Here is a 16,655-nt window from a genome sequence, read left to right as displayed (position 1 = left end):
CCGTGCCCTGGGCTCTCGCGTTCCCATCCCTGACCCGACAGCTGTCGCCAGCTGGGGCAACTTCGGGGTGGGCCCCTCGCGCCCAGAGAGGCCGCGAGCCGGGAGCCACGAGCAGAAGCACGTGGCGCGCGGCTCCCGTGTTGCCGCTCGGCCCCCGGGGAACCGGGACGCCAGACGGGGTCCCTGCCGCTCGACTGTCTCCGACTGTCTTGTCTCCGACTTCCTTGTCCTGCTGGGCCGCCCTCCGGGGCTCATCTTTGCTTTTCTGTCACGCATGTCTTTATCTCCTTAGTTGTTCTGGAAGATTCCGTGTGGCTCCAGTGGGTGGAACTCTCGTGTCCTCTTGTGCGTGTTGACCTATTTTTAGAAGGAGCTGAGTAGCGAGCCGCGTTGTTGATGCTGTGCACGTTTATTTTGATGTTCCAGATAAAAGTAAAGAAAGTTTCCGGCAGCATTTTTTCAAGCACGGCGGCACGGCGGAACTCAAATGCTCCCCAAAGTCCAACCTGGCCCGGGTGGTGTGGAAGTTCCGGGATGGCGTGCTCGACGCCGACGGCCCCAAGTACAGCCTGGTGGGCAGGAAGCACCTGCTCATCTTCAACCTGTCGGAGGGGGACAGCGGCGTGTACCGGTGCCTTTCGGAGGAGCGGGTCCGCAACGGGACGGTCCTGCGGGTGCTGGCCAAGCACGTGCTGGAGGTGAAGACGGCCCCGAGGGCCACAGAGGCCCCCGCCTCGCCGGGCGCCCGGACGGAAGGCGGGAGGACCACCGCCCGAGCGGTGACGGAGCCCGCCCGCGGCCCCCCCCCGCAGACCTCCGCCGCGCGGGTCCCCGTGCCCGGGGCCGTCGCCCCGCCGCCCAGCCCCGCGCCCACGGGCACGTCCTGCGAACCGAAGATCGTCATCAACACGGTCCCCCAGGTGCACTCGGAGAAGACCATGTATCTGCAGTCCAGCGACAACCGTCTGCTCATGTTCCTCTTCCTCCTCTTCTTCCTGCTGTGCCTCTGCCTCGTGTCCTACAACTGCTACAAGGGCTACCTGCCCGGGCAGTGCCTGAAGTTCCGCTCCGCCGTGCTGCTGGGGAAGAAGCAGCCCGTGGCGGACTTCTCCGAGTTCGAGCAGAGCGCCAAGGAGACGCTGGTGGAGCCGGGCAGCTTCTCCCAGCAGAACGGGGGGCAGCCGCGGCCGGCCCTGGACACGGGCTACGAGACGGAGCAGGACACCATGGCCAGCAGGGTGCCCACCGACAGGGAGGACTCGCAGAGGCTGGACGACCTCCCGGCCAGGGACGGGCCCTTCGACGTCAAGTGCGAGCTGAAGTACGCCGACTCGGACGCGGACGGGGACTGAGGCACCGCCGGGAGCCCGCGTCAGCACGCCTGTCCTGTGTCTTGTCTCTCGCGTCGAGCTTGTGATTTGGTCTTCGTCCTTCCGGAAAACGGCGAGCGTCGCACCCCGGTCCCCCGCCGGGCCGCGGCGTGAGAGGCCCCCGCGGGCGGCGCGTGGGGCCGGGCTGTCCCCGGCCCGCGGACGCTCGCTCGCGCCCGGAGCGTCCCCTCCTCAGAGCAGCCACTGAAAGATCCTTGAATTCCAGATTGGAAATGACGTTTTTGTTTATCAGATTGGTAACTTATCGCCTGTTGTCCAGATTGGCACGAACCTTTGCTTCCCAGGAGATTATTTTTTATGGTTTTGCTTTTCTCGTGTTAGGTCGTTTCTGTTTTAAATCACCGAAGCAGACGTTCCAATATCGCGAAGATGTCCATCTTCCAGGTTTTGTTGTACGTTAGGGGAAAGATACAGCTTACGTTGCTTACAATTCTCAGGGATAAACTTACTTTGGGTAAATGCGTTCTCTGCCTTTTAGACACATAGACGAAACCATCTCTTGAGCACACGTTTTTGTTTTTTTTTTTTTTTTAATTTTATTCCTTGAGGGAAGCATCCTTTTCAGAGAGATCTTCTTTCTGTGGTTTCTTCTTCCCCCCTCTTGTTTTAACTCTTTCAAAGAACAGAAGACAGCGGAAGGCTGGCCCGTGAACCAGGCGGGGGCCTTGAGCGCGGGTCGGCGGAGCCGGCTGGCCCCGAGCGGAGGGAGCGTGCGTTTTGCCGTCGGGTGCCCACGGCCACGGCTTGAAACCTCCCGTGCAGATGGACGGACGGACGTTCACCGGGCATCCGCAGTCACGTTTGGCTTCTGTCTCCCGTCCACTGCCCACCCGGACGACCCGCTCGGCCGAACCGAGCTGTCCACGCCTTCTGGCAAGCAGGACCGCGGTGGCCGGACTGGCCTGTGTCCCCACGAGGCCTGCGGCTTGTGACCCCACGGCCCTGCGTGGCCCGGCGCTATCTTCGACGGTGCGAGTGGGCGAGACGGTTCAATCTCCACCTGTTGCTTCCCGTGCGCCAAGAAGGCTCTCTTTCCCGTGGCGAGGAGCAGTGACCTCTGGATGTGTGTGCCTGCGTGGACAGTGTTGTCTTAAGCATGACAGGACTCGACCGTTGTGGTGTACACATTTGTGTTTTATAAGATTTCCTTTGTTTTTATTTTTCTACTTTGAATTGTATACACTTGAAAAGTAACCGAATAAACGAGCAGCTTAAATCCTCGGCGCGGGCACGTGGTTCGCTGCGGCGGGGACGGTGTGCTGACGGGCGGGCGGGTCTCGGGGCGGCCTCGGTCCCCTTTCTTTTCCTGTCTCTCCTTCCCTTCTCTGGCGTGCAGGCCCCGAGCCTCGTGACGTCTGCCTCAGCGGCCTCTCTCTTTTCTGTCCTCTGTCTCGCAGCCTCGTCTCTGCCCTTCCCTCCTCCGGGGTCCTCCTCCTCCCTGTCCTGTCGGGGCCCCGGCTCATCTTCCTCTCCCCGAAGCCCCTGGCCGGCCTCGGCCTCGGGGCCTGACCGCAGCCTGCGGGTCGCCTTGCTGCCGCCCTTCCTGAGCGACCAGGCCCAGCACGTGCACGCCCTGGGGACCTTCCACCTCTTCTGCCAGGCCACAGGTGAGCAGGGCGCCTGTCGGGGCGGCGGGTGGGGGGCAGGGCCCCTGACAGAACACCCTTCCCGCGGCTTCTCCCACGAGGAGCCAGGTGTTCACCGTCGCAGGCCCGGCAGCCCACGGTCGGTCGGTCGGTCGCAGATCTCGGCCTCCGCAGCCCCAGGGCCCCACGGTGGGCCGGGCTTGGCCCCGAGACCTCGGTTTGCCAGTCGCCTGTGTGCAGGGCTCCTCGAGCGTCTGCCGACAACTCGGGGGTCCGCCTATGTGTCATCTGGAGGTTGCAAACGTCGCTCCGGAGCCTCCAGAAGGGGCGTCCCCATGGCTTGCGTGGCGATGCTGAAGTGCACGGTGGGCTGGGAGGGACCCGGAGGCGTCTCCGCTGTGCGGCGGCCGTGCCGCTGGTCAGTAGCTGCAGGGAGAAAACGGGCGGTGTGTGGGTGCCCCGAGGGGACGAGTAGGGCCACTGGGGGAAAGAGAGCAAACTTGTTTCTTTTTGAGGCTTTCGGCGGCCAGAAGCCGCTCCGGGTATGAGCCGGTCCCACGAACTCCCGCGTGCCGGGGGGAGCGCAGGGGAAGTTGCCCGTTGGGTGGGGCGCTGTGGAGACAGACCTTCAGGGCGGGTCCATGTGGCCCCGGGTCGCCAGCCCCGGGCCGGGGCCCAGCCTGTGCTGGGTCCCCCACAGGGCTGTTGGGCCGGGCGATTTCCCGAGGGGCCTCCCAGGCCCTCCGTGCAGGGGCCGCCGTCCTCCACGGGCACACTCGGGGGCCTCCCCGTCGCTGGGAGAGCAGGGGTCGCACGACCGGGTGAGGGGCCCAGAGCCAAACGCTTTGAAACGTGGCTTCTCTAGGAGGTGCCCGTTAGCGGGCACGTGTGCACTCGTGAGCCGTCCTTGTGACTCGGGGGCTGAGAGCGGTGTCTGGGCCAGAGCAGGGACCACGGGGACCCCGTGCAGGGCCGTGGTTACGGGGCTGGCGGCAGCCGGGGAGCAGAGGGGCACGGTTCCCAGGCAGCCAGGGCAGGGGGCACTGCTGGCCGTCGGGGGGGTCACCTGGAGCCACTCCGCCCTCCCTGCCCTTCTGCTGCCGAAGTCTGAGAGCCGGAGGGGCGTTTCTTCCTCCCGACTTCCCGACGATGGGGCCCACAGTTGGCGGCTCACAGCCCGAGGGGACGAGGGAGGTGGGCAGCGTGGGGTGAGGGCAGTGACGGGGTGGACTGAGCGGAGGGACCGCAGCCCCTGCCCCCTCCCTCCACGCCCCCGTGCTCCTTGCTTTCTCTCCCACCTGGACCTCCCGTTCCACGAGGCTCCCCCTGAGGCTGTGAGGCAGCCTGGGAAGGACTGGCTATTCCCAGGGGTCCAGATGTGTCCTGTCCCACCCAGAGGGAGGGCTGTGCGTCCTCGTGAGGCCTGCTAGGCAGCGGTGACAGAGGCAGGTGCTAGAGACCCTGCAGTGGCCACCCCAGCCTCCCGAGCGCTCGCTTCTTTCTGCTTGCAGCAAAGCCCGGGGGGCCCGCCCCACACTGAGCACCTGGCGTCCAGGCTGGGAAACCACTGTTGCCAAGAGCGATCCGCCAGGCTCGGTCCCCTGTGCCCGAGGCAGACCCCGCGCAGCCCCCCGGCCCAGGCCCGGCCCGCCAAGCTCACTGGCATCGGGTCCCCCGGTGACTCGTGCACATCCAGACACCTGTTGCCCTAAACCCAGCCCACAGGCCAGCGCTAGCTGGTTGTGCGAGCGGCGGTCCAAGCACGTGGTGTCCAAAATGACGGCGTCTCTGGCCCTCTCTTCCCTCGGGTCAAGGAAGGTGCCGGAACTCGGGACCAAGTTTCAGGCCGCTCTGGCTGAAGGCACCTCCCTCTCAAGGGTACCGTCCAGGCGGTCCCCAAGTGGTCTGCAAGCGGTCTCCCTCCCGCCTGGGGGTCACTGGTGTCACAGTGGCAGGGGCTGCGGCCCGAGCAACGCCAGGTGGGCTGTTGGGACGGGCACGGCCTCGGAGCCGTGACTCAGCGGGCTTCTCTGCTCACCGTGTCCCCGGTCCTCTCTGGACCGTCCCAGCAGAGTGCGTGTGTGCGTGTGCGCGTGCCGCGGCGGGCTGCGGGCTGTGCTTTGTGGCCACGCCTCTGTTCCTAGGGCCCCGGCCTGAGCGTGGGGAGGAGCAACCCGGGGTCCGGAGTGGGTCTCCCAGCCGCCCGCTCCCTTGGGGTAGCCTTGCGTGCGCGTCGGGAGGTGGCAAAACACGGGCAAGGGGAGGAGGGGGTCTCGAGCCGCAGAGACTCGGGCAGGCTTGTGGTCGTGTTTCGCGTTCCAGAAGTCACGAATGCGTGTTCCTCGTGGCGGAATTAGTTCAGATAAACACAGAAGTCACCCGCACTGCAGGCGAGCAGGCTTAGCGGCACTCGGAGACACGGGTGTGAATCGCGTCTGAGGGCGGAGCCCGTGATTCTTACGCAAGCGGAATCTGTCGTGTCTGCCCCGCGGGCCCTGCTGCATCCCTGACGTGACCAAGTTTCTAAGTCAGACGCGTGTCTCTTTTAAAGCTGAGGACGATCCCCTGTACTTTAGGGGCCGCGTGGCTGTTCGGGGTTTTGGTGGCTTTTTGTTTTAACTACGGTGGTAGAAACGAGCGCCCTTTCAGGCCCTGGGGGCTGCAGGGGTAGCAGAGGGTGCCCGGCCCAAATCCCTGATCTCCCACGGTGGCCGTGGGTGCTAATGTTTTGGGGCGCGGCTGGGCCCTGGGGGTAGCTGACGTGAGCCGGTCATCTTCCAGAAGGGTCGGAAGCCCGTCCGTGGGTGGGCGAGGCAGATCTGTGACCTTGCCGGGGGTCTCCGTCCTCAGCATGGAGGGCGTGGTTTTGTTAGAAGCTGTGTGTCTTCTGTCCTGACGACGCGCGTGCCTGTACGCAGCCGTCCTCGTGTGTGGGACGGCCACCGTAGCTGGCACCTAAGAGGCTGGGCGCCTGGACTGCTGACCCCTGCCCCCCACAGGTTTGTCTGTAAAGCGCCTTTCGCCACATGCAGTTCCAGAGGTCAGGACCTGGATGTTCTGGGGGTCACTCTTCAGCTGGCCCCAGGGTGTGGATAGCCTTGTGACAGCGAAGCATGGGGCACTCTGAGGAAGAAGGTGGGACTCTGATAGAACTGCGGTGCCAGAGGCCCAGGAAGCCCCCCCTCGCCCCCCACTCCCACGTTTGGATCCTGATTTCTGTGCAGGTGTGGACCCGGCCCGCAAGACAGCGCCCGCAGAGGGTCCCCTCCAGTGGGAAGTAGCTGGCAGGAGGCCCCTGGGTGACCACATGCGTGGGGACAGCTGGAGGAAGGATCGCCTCTGGGGCCCCTACCGGGGATGTGGCCCAAGGACAGGGGCTGCACCCATCCCACACACCCCCTCAACTTGGGGCTCTCCCAGCCCCGAGAGGCTCTGGTTTTGTCACGGAGCAGGGTCAGCTCTGCGCTGGCGGCACCCTCGGCTGGCGTGGGGCAGGCTGGGGGCAGGGTGGAGCCAGCGGCCCCGCCATGTCCCTCGTCCCTCGTGGCTGCAGACCCGGGGGGCAGAGGGATCGCCCTGCCCAGGGGCATGTGCTGGCTCTGCCACCTGGTTGTAACTGTCGCTTTCCCTCCTTGCCCTCGTCTGCGTTCAGGAGCTGGATAGCTTAAAAAAACAGTAAGTGCAACGTAAGTACTCTTAAACATTTTTAGTGCTTTACTGTGCTGAACACACGCTGAAAGGGTGTTTACTAATGCTGAGTTCAAGGGTTTTGGGATACAAGGGCACGTGGTGTTTCCCCTACGGCCCATTCTCCAAGGCACCTCGGGTCATCTGGGGATTTTGCTCCTGAAGGGTCCTGGCCATTTGGCTTGGGGTGATAATTCGGCCCTGGCTCAAGCCACCCCAGCTCTTTGTCCTAAGGATGCAGGAGAACCTTCCAGAAGCTCCTGTGACCCATGCTGGTGGCTCCAGCTCCAGTCCTGGGCGGGTCTCCGTGAAGGTCACCATTGGACAGTGGGGATGAAGGGGAGTCCAGGCCTCTCTGGAACCGACTTTGGTGTCTATTCACAGAAAACGTCACGTTCGCAATCACAGTGCCTCACGAGAATCCCTCTTTTAAACTTGACCCCGCCGAGGGGCTGTCCAGGAACGTGGTGGCGGGCGGTACGCCCAGCAGTGAAGGAGGCTGTGTGCGCCAACTGATGGGCAGGTGCACGCAGACACGTGTGCGTATGCAAGTCTGTGCACGCACCTGTAAGCGCCCTCAGGTGTGTGTGCATGTGTGATACACACATGGAACTATTCACGGGGAGAGGGCAGAACACTTGGGGGAAAAACAAATGGTGCAGATGGAAGAAAAACCCAGAAATCCTGCCCAGGACACAGTCCACGGGGGCCTGTCCACGAGGCCAGGGGGGCCAGTGCACTGCTGCGGAGCCCCTTTTGAACACCTTCTGGAATTTGTTTTACAGCCTGCGGCACGTTCTTTCCAACAGTGTGTTTTACGTCGGCTGTAAAAGGATGCGTCCTACGGCATCCGGAAGCTCCAGGAAGTGGTTTAAGCACCTCAAATTCTCTGAAGGCAGCACCACCAGCACGACGGCCACACTGGCCTTCTTGGCAGGCCCCCACGGGAACGTGCACGTGCTCCTGCATGCACAGCCATACGCAAGTAGGCTCCCGCACACAGGCTCCCCCACTCCCCTGCACACGGGCTCCTGTGCACATGCGCCCGCGTGCACACCCATACATGCAGGGACTCCCACACACACACACAGGCAACCCCCCCGACACTCCCGTGCACACGTGCTCCTGCACACCCAGTGCTATTGCTTCGTGTACTGGGTTTTAGCCCTTGGCCCCACGGATTCCTCCTTGCTCCACATACAGACCTAGTCCTTCCTCTGCTGACCGTCCTCCGTGACACTGCAGTTCAGGTCATCCCTGGGTGGTTGGCAACTACATACAATATATATATATATTTTTTTTTAAGTTTATTTTTGAGACAGAGATTGAGAGTGTGTGTGCGTGCATGAGCAGGGGAGGAGCAGAGAATCCCAAGCAGATTCCACACTGTCAGCACAGAGCCCAAGGTGGGGCTCGATCCCACAAACTGTGGGATCGTGACCTGAGCTGAAATTGAGTTGATGGTGAACTGAGCTACCAGGTGCCCCAAAATCTTGATTTTAGAAACGGGGCTCTCAGGCAGATCATGGTCAGGAGGGGCTGGCTTTGGTCTAGGTCGGCTCACAGCCCACCGCCTGGTGCCGTGCCGCCTGGCACAGGCAGAGAGGGGGCAGTGGGGACGGAGGGGTCTTCGGCCCTTCTCAGCGCCCTGTCCCCAACTTAGGTTCTGGGGAGGCAGGGGCGGCCCCCACGGGAGTAGAGGTTCTGGTCACAGATGGGAGCAGGGCCGGGAGGTGGAGTTCCCAGGCACAGACCCTCCGTGCAGAATGGACGCCTGGCCCAGGGCACGGTCACCGGGCACTCCGTGGGGGAGGTGCCCCCTGACGGCCTCAGCGTGTGCTGCACGGCACCGAGTTTTGGTTTGAAAGAACATCTGAGGTGAAGGAGCAAGGAGCCCGGGGGAGGGCAGTGAGGGCCCGCCTCTTCTCCCGGGGTCACAGGGGCGCACGCCTCCTCCGGGGACACGAGGACTGGCGTGAAAGCTGTCCTGCCCCTCACCGCGGGTCCAGCTGGGACAACAGAGGCGCCTGGCATGGGTGGCTCCACACCACATGTCCCCACCCCGGTTCCCGTGGGTCCTCGGTGGGAGTCCGGGGGCCACCGGGTAGAGCTGGTCTGTGTGTCCCCAGGGCCCGCAGACGTCCACTTCGTCTGGGAGAAGAACGGCCGAGAACTGGAGATGTGCGTCCCCACGCAGACCCACGCGCTGCCCGACGGCAGGGCCCACGTGCTCAGCTGGCTGCGAGACGCCATCCGAGAAAGCGCCGAGTACCGCTGCTCCGTCCTGTCCTCCGCGGGCAACGGGACCTCCAAAGTGCGGGTGACCGTCGTGAGACACGGTGAGCGGCCCCCGCCCCTGCCGCGCTCCCAGCTCCGACGGCAGGCGTGCTGGTGCCCTGGCGGCCAGCAGGAGGGAGGAGCGTGTGGCCCGTGCGCGGCCAGCCTCCCCGGCACTGGTGGCGCTTCCGCACCCACCTCCCGCCACCCTTTTACTCCTTGGCGTGTCTGGGACGCCGGTCCTGAGAGTCCGTGTCTCCCTCCTCTGTCCCCAAGTCCCCTCCCCTGCCACGTGCAGGCCTGCCTCACGTCACGTCCGCATGCTTTGCGCACGGCCGCCCAGGCCCGCTGGGGGTCTCCCGCCTGGCCGGCCCGGGGGCCACTGGAAGCCTGCTCTTCCTCGGGGAGGTGTGGACACTTGTTCCCTCTGCTCCACTCCACTTCCTGTGCTCTTTCTGGACCCGTTTTCCGAGCCGTTGGCCGCCTGTGAGGCAGCGCATGGGCAAAGGGCCTGGCCCCCCACCCGAGCGTCTGGCCTCCCCATTGCTGGCCTGGGGTCCCACTTTCTCAGGTCTGCTAAGTTTCCACGGGTGCCTCTGCTTTTCAGGTTCCAGGTTTTTGGGGTTTCCTCTTCTGTCCGCTTGCGAGAGTTTAGGTTTAGGGCCCTGCTGAAAAGGTCCCTGTCCTTCCAGTACAGGACTGGGGAGAGAAAAAAGTAATTGCAAAGCTCTCCCGGTGGGAATCCCTGTTCTTCCCCTTTCTGGAAAGTGTCCTGCCTGCCTGCGCCAGGTAAACCGAATCTTCACGTAAACACGAGACATCACGCAGAAGTCGTGGGGGCAGCACTGTCCGCAAAGAGCTGAGTGGAAACACAGAAACCACCATGCTCACCTGTCACCCCGGCTGCCTGAGAGGCAGGCTCTGGTCCTCGGTTCACAGACGGTGACCCGACCTTGATCTCGGGTGGCGGGCTAGGACGTGAGCACAGTCGGGACATCTCGGGACGTGCCTGCCTGCCCACCCAGCCTGTCGTGTCTACTGACGGGGGTGCCAGGGCAAGGGTGTTAGGAACGCAGGGACTCTCTCAGGATGGGAGTCCCTGCAGGGTCCCTTGGGGTTAAAGACCCCTGAAGGTGCCTCTGGAGCCCAGGCCCCGGCCCAGTCCTGCTCAAGGAGTAAGTTCCGCTTTACGTCTCACGGGCTCAGGTCCCTGGCACTCACTTCTGAAACGAGCAACAGGGGCCATGGGCAGAGGAGGGACATGGTGCGTTTCTGTTTCCAAACAACCACAGCTGTCTGGCCTGTGCCACCCTCACAGCCCCACAGATCAAGCTCCCGCGGCCTCCTGGGGGAGGTCCCTGCATCACCCCAAAATGTGGAGGGAGAGCCCCTTTCCTGCCTGGACAGGACTCACGCAGGATGAGGACGGGGCCGGCGTGACCCTGGGGCTGGTGGCCTGGGGAAGGGCAGGAGGGGGCTGCTGACCGTGGAAGTCCCCACAGCCAGGAGGCAAGGCCAGAGGAGTGAGCGCCTCACCCGCTACCAAACCAGAGACCCGGCTCTCAGAATGGCCTTGGCGGCCTGCACGCACCCACCGTGCCTCAAAGGCCTGCAAGGCTGACAGCCGGCACCCCACTTGTCTTGCAGAGGCGACCCACCAGGAGCAGTGGACCAGAGAGCTGGCCGCCTGGAAGGCTGTGGCTGGGGAGCACGACCGCATGATGCACAGCTGGAGGAAGGCGTGGGTGTGTGGCCGGGCCCAGGGTGGGCAGGGGCTGGCGGGGTGGGTCCTGCTGGGACCCCACGTGTGTGCTCTTGGCCCACAGTCACTCTGCTTTCTGTAACCTGCAGCCTCTGGGCTCCAGGCAGATCCCTGGGGAGGGTCAGCATGGCGGTGGGGAGTGGGGGGGAACAGATGCAGGGGAGGGCCCGCTGGCTGCACCCCCTCTTGGTGGGGGGACTGCTGTCCCAGCAGTGAGGAGATAGGACAGGTGTCCCCAGTTCCCGAGTCGCTAATGCAGCCGGGAGGGCAGCTACAAGGCCAGAGATTTACCGGAGGAGACACCCTGTGGCTCGAACACAGGCCTTCAGACGTGAGCTCTCTCCTTGCTGCCGACACAGGCTGAGCGTTTCTGAGTCCTGCAAACTTAGCCCGCATGGGCCCCCTTCCTTGAAGGCCCTCCTAGACCCAAAGGAGGTGCACGTGGGCCGCGACACTTGAGGCCTCCTCCCTTGTCTACGACAGTAGGGGGAGCGGGAAGGGCACGTGTTCTGCCAGGAACTCACAGTTCTGCACTGTTCTTTCAGGAAAGCTGTGACAAGGGCGCCCTTTAGGCCCCAGGACATGGTGTTCACTCCCAGCCGAGCCCGCGGCCACTGGAGAGACCCGACAGTGGCTGCCACATTGCCTACTGAGATGTGACCATACCCCAGCTTCTGTGACAGAATCCAGAACCTGTGTTAAAAAGTTAGGTGCTTATGTGGAATAGAAGGGTCTGTCTGGCAGAAACAGGAAGCCAGGACAGGTCCTGAGCTACAGACAGACCTGGAATAGGTAGATGGTGGTGTGCGTGACGGGTCCTCTTCCAGAAACACTGCTGTTGCGCTCCGCGGCCACTCCGCGTCACCGGGGTGATTTCCTGGTTCAGCTCGGGCAGGAGCCCCGCGTTAGCCCGGCTGCTGCTTGCCACCGTCCCGTGGGGCTGCTGAACCACCACATGGCAGGGACAGGGCGTCCAGGCCAGTGGCAGGAACTGGCCTCCAACCTCGGGTGACCACGAGGTCCGACCCAGGGACCACAGGGACTGAAGGCCTCGTGGGCTTCCTCCCCGGCTCCCTCATGGTCTCAGGGCACCGGGCCGCTTTAGAAAGTTCTGCGGGACCCGAGCTTGCAGGAGGCGCGGCAGCCGGCAGGTCGGTCCAGGTTCCTCTGGGTGGCGCCACCTGGCAGGTGCGTCCACATGGAGCCTAACGCCACACAGCCTGACCTCACGGACACTTCCCGCTTACGGAACGACGGCTTTTAACGGAATGCACGTACCAGAAAACCAAAGCCTCCATTCAAAGCAGAGCTGTGGCTCCCCATGACCCAGCACACAGACACCGCCTCCGCTCGCGACCTCAGCCTGCGGCCAGACCCCTCGTTACGAAGCCACACGCGTGTCCCGCCGGCAATGTGCGGGATCCGCCGCGAACGCGACTTCCTGAGGACGGCCGGCTGGGGCCGGATCCGCCCCGCTCACGCCATTACCCGTGGCGACAGCATTTGCCGTGGAAGGCCGTGGGCGCGCAGCGTGGGTTCCCGAGCAGGTGCGGCTCCGGCCGCCCGGGGAGGCCACGAGGGCTCCGAGCCCGGGACCTCCGGGTGCCGCTCGCCGTGTCTGCGAGGCTCGCCCACATGCGCTGTAGCCCGAGCGCTCTTGTGCCCAACAGAAAGCGGGACGCGGTCAGCCACTGGGGAGGGCTCTGCTGGGAAACGTGGTTAGGAGGCATGTGCTTCTCTGCGCTGGTGAGAAAAATAAAACTAAACGGGATGAGGTGTGTGCACTTCCTGCGGCACCGTCGGCACCACGCGGGCCGCCACGTCACCTGTGGCAGGAGCCTCTGCTGGGAAGGTGATGTGACCAGGCCAGGCCCAGCACTGAGTCACACGAGGAGCACCAGACCCCCTCCCCTGAGATCCACACTCCACGGGCCCAGGGCTGGGGCTCTGAACACAGGGCCAGCATCCCCCGCCGAAATTCTTCAGTTTAACGTTCTCCCTATAGGTTACCTCTGGAAACGTCTCTCTCCATAATCTGAGTTCCATACCCATGACAGCAAACTTGGGACATGCTGACCGGGGACAGCAGGAAAAGCCCTGCCCACGCCACTCCTCCTGGCCCCCAAGGGAGAACCCTGGGGACAGGACTGAGGGCCTGGGCGGCCTCACTGCACGTCTCCCCACTTAATTTTTTTTAATTATCTACTTAAAGTTTACCTATTTTGAGAGAATTAAGACCGTGCAGAGGGAGGGGCAGAGAGAACATCCCAAGCAGGCTCCGTGCTGTCAGCACAGAGCCCGACACAGGGCTCAATCCCATGAACCAGGCGATAGTGACCTGAGCCCTGAGCCGAAATCAAGAGCGGTCGCTAAGCCGACCAAGCCCCCCGTTTAAACAGCTCAGGACGCAAACAGAGAAGCAGACACACACTAGGAGCAGCCAGTGTCCAGAAGACAGGACAGCCTGGTGTCTGACACGTCCACACCACAGGCCACTTCTGTCGTCACTCACTCTGGCTCGCCACAAGCCACTCGCCTCTCGGGTACAGCACGTGACGTGACCGATCTCACCTAAAAGTGTTTGCAAAGCCAACGCGAGTCGTTGCTGAGCTGAGCACCAGTGAAGCCCCGCCTGTGCCGCTTGCTGTGTGACAGGAGAGGAGCAGGCCGGGCAGGGTCCGGGCACACAAACCCTGCCCCGCTCGGGCCCCTGCCATTCGAGCCACAGCACCGAGGGGCGCGGGCCAGGCCGCGGGGGCCCCACGAGCCTGAGCCGGCCAGAGGTGCAAGGCTCTCAAATCATCGCTCTTTATTCCAAATAAATACGCCCTCCTACAGGAGAGCATGCGGGCAACATCCTGCTGGCCTCCCAGACAGAAACCACAGTCACAACACGTTCGTTTACGAGAGAAAGAAAGGATTTGTAGATTATCAAAACTGAAATTTAGGAACTTCAATATACATCGCTTCTTTGAAAAATAAAGACAAAAAGGAATAATCCGTATCAAGAGGTCACAGATTAAAGAACCAATTTTCCCTCTGAGGCTCATTTTAGCAAACCCTCCAAGTATCCCCACATCTTCCAGCCAGAAAGCCAGGTCCCCAGCAAGTCCCCTGCCTCAAAAGCGGCCCCGCCCCGCCCGGCTACTGCTTTTCGGCCCTGCTGGGTCAGCGGCCAAGAGCAGCGGCCCGCCGTGACCCCGCGGCTCTTTCCACAAACGAACGTGGCTCAGCTCTGCCACATCGGAGGCGGTTCCTTCATGGCAAAGAACTCCGAGCGGCACACACGTTCCAGTCCTTTCCAGACTCCACGTGCTCAGAGACCCAAAGCCACGACTTCAGAATTTTTGGAAAGGTTCCCGCCAGCACGCCCGAACGCCCGTCCCCGGGATGCACATCTCGGATTCGCCTCCCAATCGAACAGCCACACAGAATACATGAGGCCAAGAAGAACTGTGAAGAAGGCCCCAGAGTCTTCCACACCCCCCTTCCTCACCCCAAATACACGACACACCCCGAGGAGTCTTCCTATAGGTTCAGGTTCATCATCTGCGAGGTTGAAGCCTCCAGAGAGTCCTCCAGCTCCAGGGCACCCCGACTGTAGGCTTCCAGGTGTTCTCTCCAGATTTCCACTAGAAGGGAGACAGCGGCACAGCTAAGGGACAGGCTCCTCCGGGAGGCGTGCCGCCCGGGGCTCAGTCCCCACTCGGGCCTGGCACGGACTCCCCCAGCCGGCCATCAGCACACGCTGGCCTCGTGACAGCGCTGTCCTCACGGCCAGCTCCACTCAGGTGCCGTCTGCCCCGAGGTCTGTGTGGGACCAGCTCTCGGGACACCAGGTGGGACCCGACCCGGCCTTCAGCAGCGGGCCCTGCCGCGGGGTGGCCGTGCTGCTGTCCTGGGCGCTCCGCCCATTCCCCACCTCCCCCCCCCCCCCGCTACGTCCCGCACATCTCCGCCCCCGGCCCCCCCCCCACTCACTGTAGCGCGGCTCGTCTCTCCCGGCGGCAGGAGCAGGGGGGCCCTGCGGGGGCGGGCTGCCCGGGGCGGGGGGCCCAGGCTCCCCCGCCGGCTCCTGGCGTGCGTTCTCCAGCATGGTCTTGTACGCCTGCCGGGCGGCCATAGTCAGCTCCACCATCCTGTGGAACTGGTCCTGGGACGGAAGCGAGGGCACAGGTGACGCCCCTCCCCACGGGGGGGGACTAAGGGTCTCTGCCCGTCGGGACGGCGCCCTCCCCGGGGAAGCAGGGGGGCGGCTGGCGGGGACGCTGGCCACGTGAGGCGTCTCTGAGCAGCGGCGAGCTCGGAGCCGATTCAGAATCGCCGCACGTGCCCTGTGGGCCCCGGGCTCGGGGCTGCCCTGCCGGGGACGCCCGGCTCACCTGGGCCCCGTCGTAGCTGAAGATGCCCACCACGCTGACAGGGACGGCCTTGTTCAAACTGCGCCCCAGAGCCTTGCGGTTGAGAGCGAACACGAAAGGGATGTTCTGCTCGCAGGCATAACCGATGATGGTGTGCAGGGTATCGTCCAGCCCGCCTGGTCAGGGACAACAACCGACGGGAAACGCGTCACACACAGCGTGGCAGTGACCCTGGTCGCAAAGGGCTTTTTTCTACAGACAGCAACACGGCCCAGCCACTCTCAAGCGGGGCCCACGTCACCGGGAGACGAGCCGGTCACTGCCAGGGCAGTGCACACGAGGCAGAGTGCAACTCTCCAAAAGAGGCACTCCCTCAACGTACTAAAACACGTCTGCATCGTCATCCTAACGGACGGTGAAGTCTCAGTCTTCTAGAAGTGTTTCTGGACCCAGTTCCCACATGGGCGGGGGCCACGCCACCAAGCAATTCTGAGACACCACTGGCTGTGCAAGAATTCCGCCCCTCCCGACACTCTTGCCTGGAGAGCGTGTCAGACCGCACAGGGTGGGTCTGTCCCAGGAGACCCCCCTCCCCCGGGCCCCACCTCTGGTGCCCGCACACGTCCCTGCGTTCCCCGAGCTCCGGACCAAGGGGCGACACGCTGCGGGGCCCCACACCCTCTCCTTCCGTTCTTCTAAGTTGCTAGAGGCTCACAGCGCTCACCCCAGAAAAGCCTTGCTCACATTTGCCCAGTTTATTAAAGGACGTGACAAACATCTCTAGTCGCCAGCGCGGGAAGAGACGCACGGGGAGGCCGTGCCCACTCCGGGTGCGCCACTACCCCGGCGTCTCCTGTGCACCGACCGGGAAGCTCCCCTACCCCAGTCCGGGCCGGACTGTGTGGAGGCTTCCAGACTAGTCACAGGATCCACTAAGTCGTGGGCTCCACCCCCACCCCCTCCCTGGGGGCCAGGGGTAGGGGCCGGACAGGGACCCAAGTTCCAACCCTCTCATTTCTCGGCTGGCTCTCTTGGCAACCAGCCCCAGCTTGGGCGGGGTCCAAAAATCACCTCATTAACGTAACAAAACACCTTTCTTGTGGTCCTGGGAAACTCCAAGGATGTGGGGAACTGTGAGCCGGAAACCATGGACAAAGGCCAAACAGGAAGGAGAAATCTATTCTGGTCACGTGAACGAGCCAACTGCGCTTAGTGTTCACTCAACACTCACTGCGTCTCAGGCCACTGGTCACCTGTCCCCTGTGTATTAACGGGCTGCACCCCACATACAGAGGTCACTGAGGGTCCTACACCAACGGGCGGGCCGCGGGCTCACCACCCACCCTGCCTCCGAGCGAGGCGCCAAGGACTCTGCGTGCAGGTGACGCGCCCGCCACCCCAAAACCTTTACTACAAGACAGTTGCACGTGGGTGTCTGTGCACAAGTCACACACACCTAACGAGTCCTCACGAAGGCCAGCAGCGCCAGCAAGGGTGGGTGTGGACAGCCACCACAGACCACAGCAGGTAGGACCAGGTTTATCAAGATCTACAGAGCAGCTTCAAGGTGCTCCGGGAACAAAGATCACAA

General features: G+C 63.2%; 2 protein-coding genes across 12 annotated transcripts in view; one reads left to right on the top strand and one right to left on the bottom strand.

Annotated features, from left to right (window-relative positions):
* Positions 1 to 12,687, top strand: part of SEMA4D (semaphorin 4D) — a 95,649-nt gene extending 82,962 nt beyond the window's left edge. For 6 of the 7 annotated variants that reach the window (XM_060610240.3, XM_060610241.3, XM_060610243.3 and 3 more), the window contains exon 15: positions 427 to 2,612. In XM_060610240.3, coding sequence (XP_060466223.2) covers positions 427 to 1,352 — 926 coding nt within the window. In that variant the 3' untranslated portion in view covers positions 1,353 to 2,612. Of the gene's footprint in view, positions 1 to 426; positions 2,613 to 2,788; positions 2,999 to 8,793; positions 9,004 to 10,588; positions 10,687 to 11,248 lie in introns of those variants that run through there. The other variant, XM_081790858.1, reaches the window with a different exon arrangement.
* Positions 12,688 to 13,487: 800 nt separating this feature from the next.
* SECISBP2 (SECIS binding protein 2) overlaps positions 13,488 to 16,655 on the bottom strand; it is a 39,273-nt gene continuing 36,105 nt past the window's right edge. For all 5 annotated transcript variants that reach the window (XM_078436087.2, XM_078436088.2, XM_078436089.2 and 2 more), the window contains 3 exons: positions 15,086 to 15,240; positions 14,685 to 14,856; positions 13,488 to 14,335 (listed from right to left, as the gene is read on the bottom strand). In XM_078436087.2, the coding sequence (XP_078292213.2) occupies positions 14,232 to 14,335; positions 14,685 to 14,856; positions 15,086 to 15,240 (431 nt within the window). In that variant the 3' untranslated portion in view covers positions 13,488 to 14,231. The remainder of the gene's footprint in view (positions 14,336 to 14,684; positions 14,857 to 15,085; positions 15,241 to 16,655) is intronic.

The sequence above is a fragment of the Panthera onca genome, chromosome D4 (genome assembly GCF_046562875.1).
Source record: "Panthera onca isolate mPanOnc1 chromosome D4, mPanOnc1 haplotype 2, whole genome shotgun sequence".
Lineage (NCBI taxonomy): Eukaryota > Metazoa > Chordata > Mammalia > Carnivora > Felidae > Panthera > Panthera onca.
The sequence above is the reverse complement of the archived record's forward strand: the minus strand, read 5'-3'. Positions and strand labels throughout refer to the sequence as shown.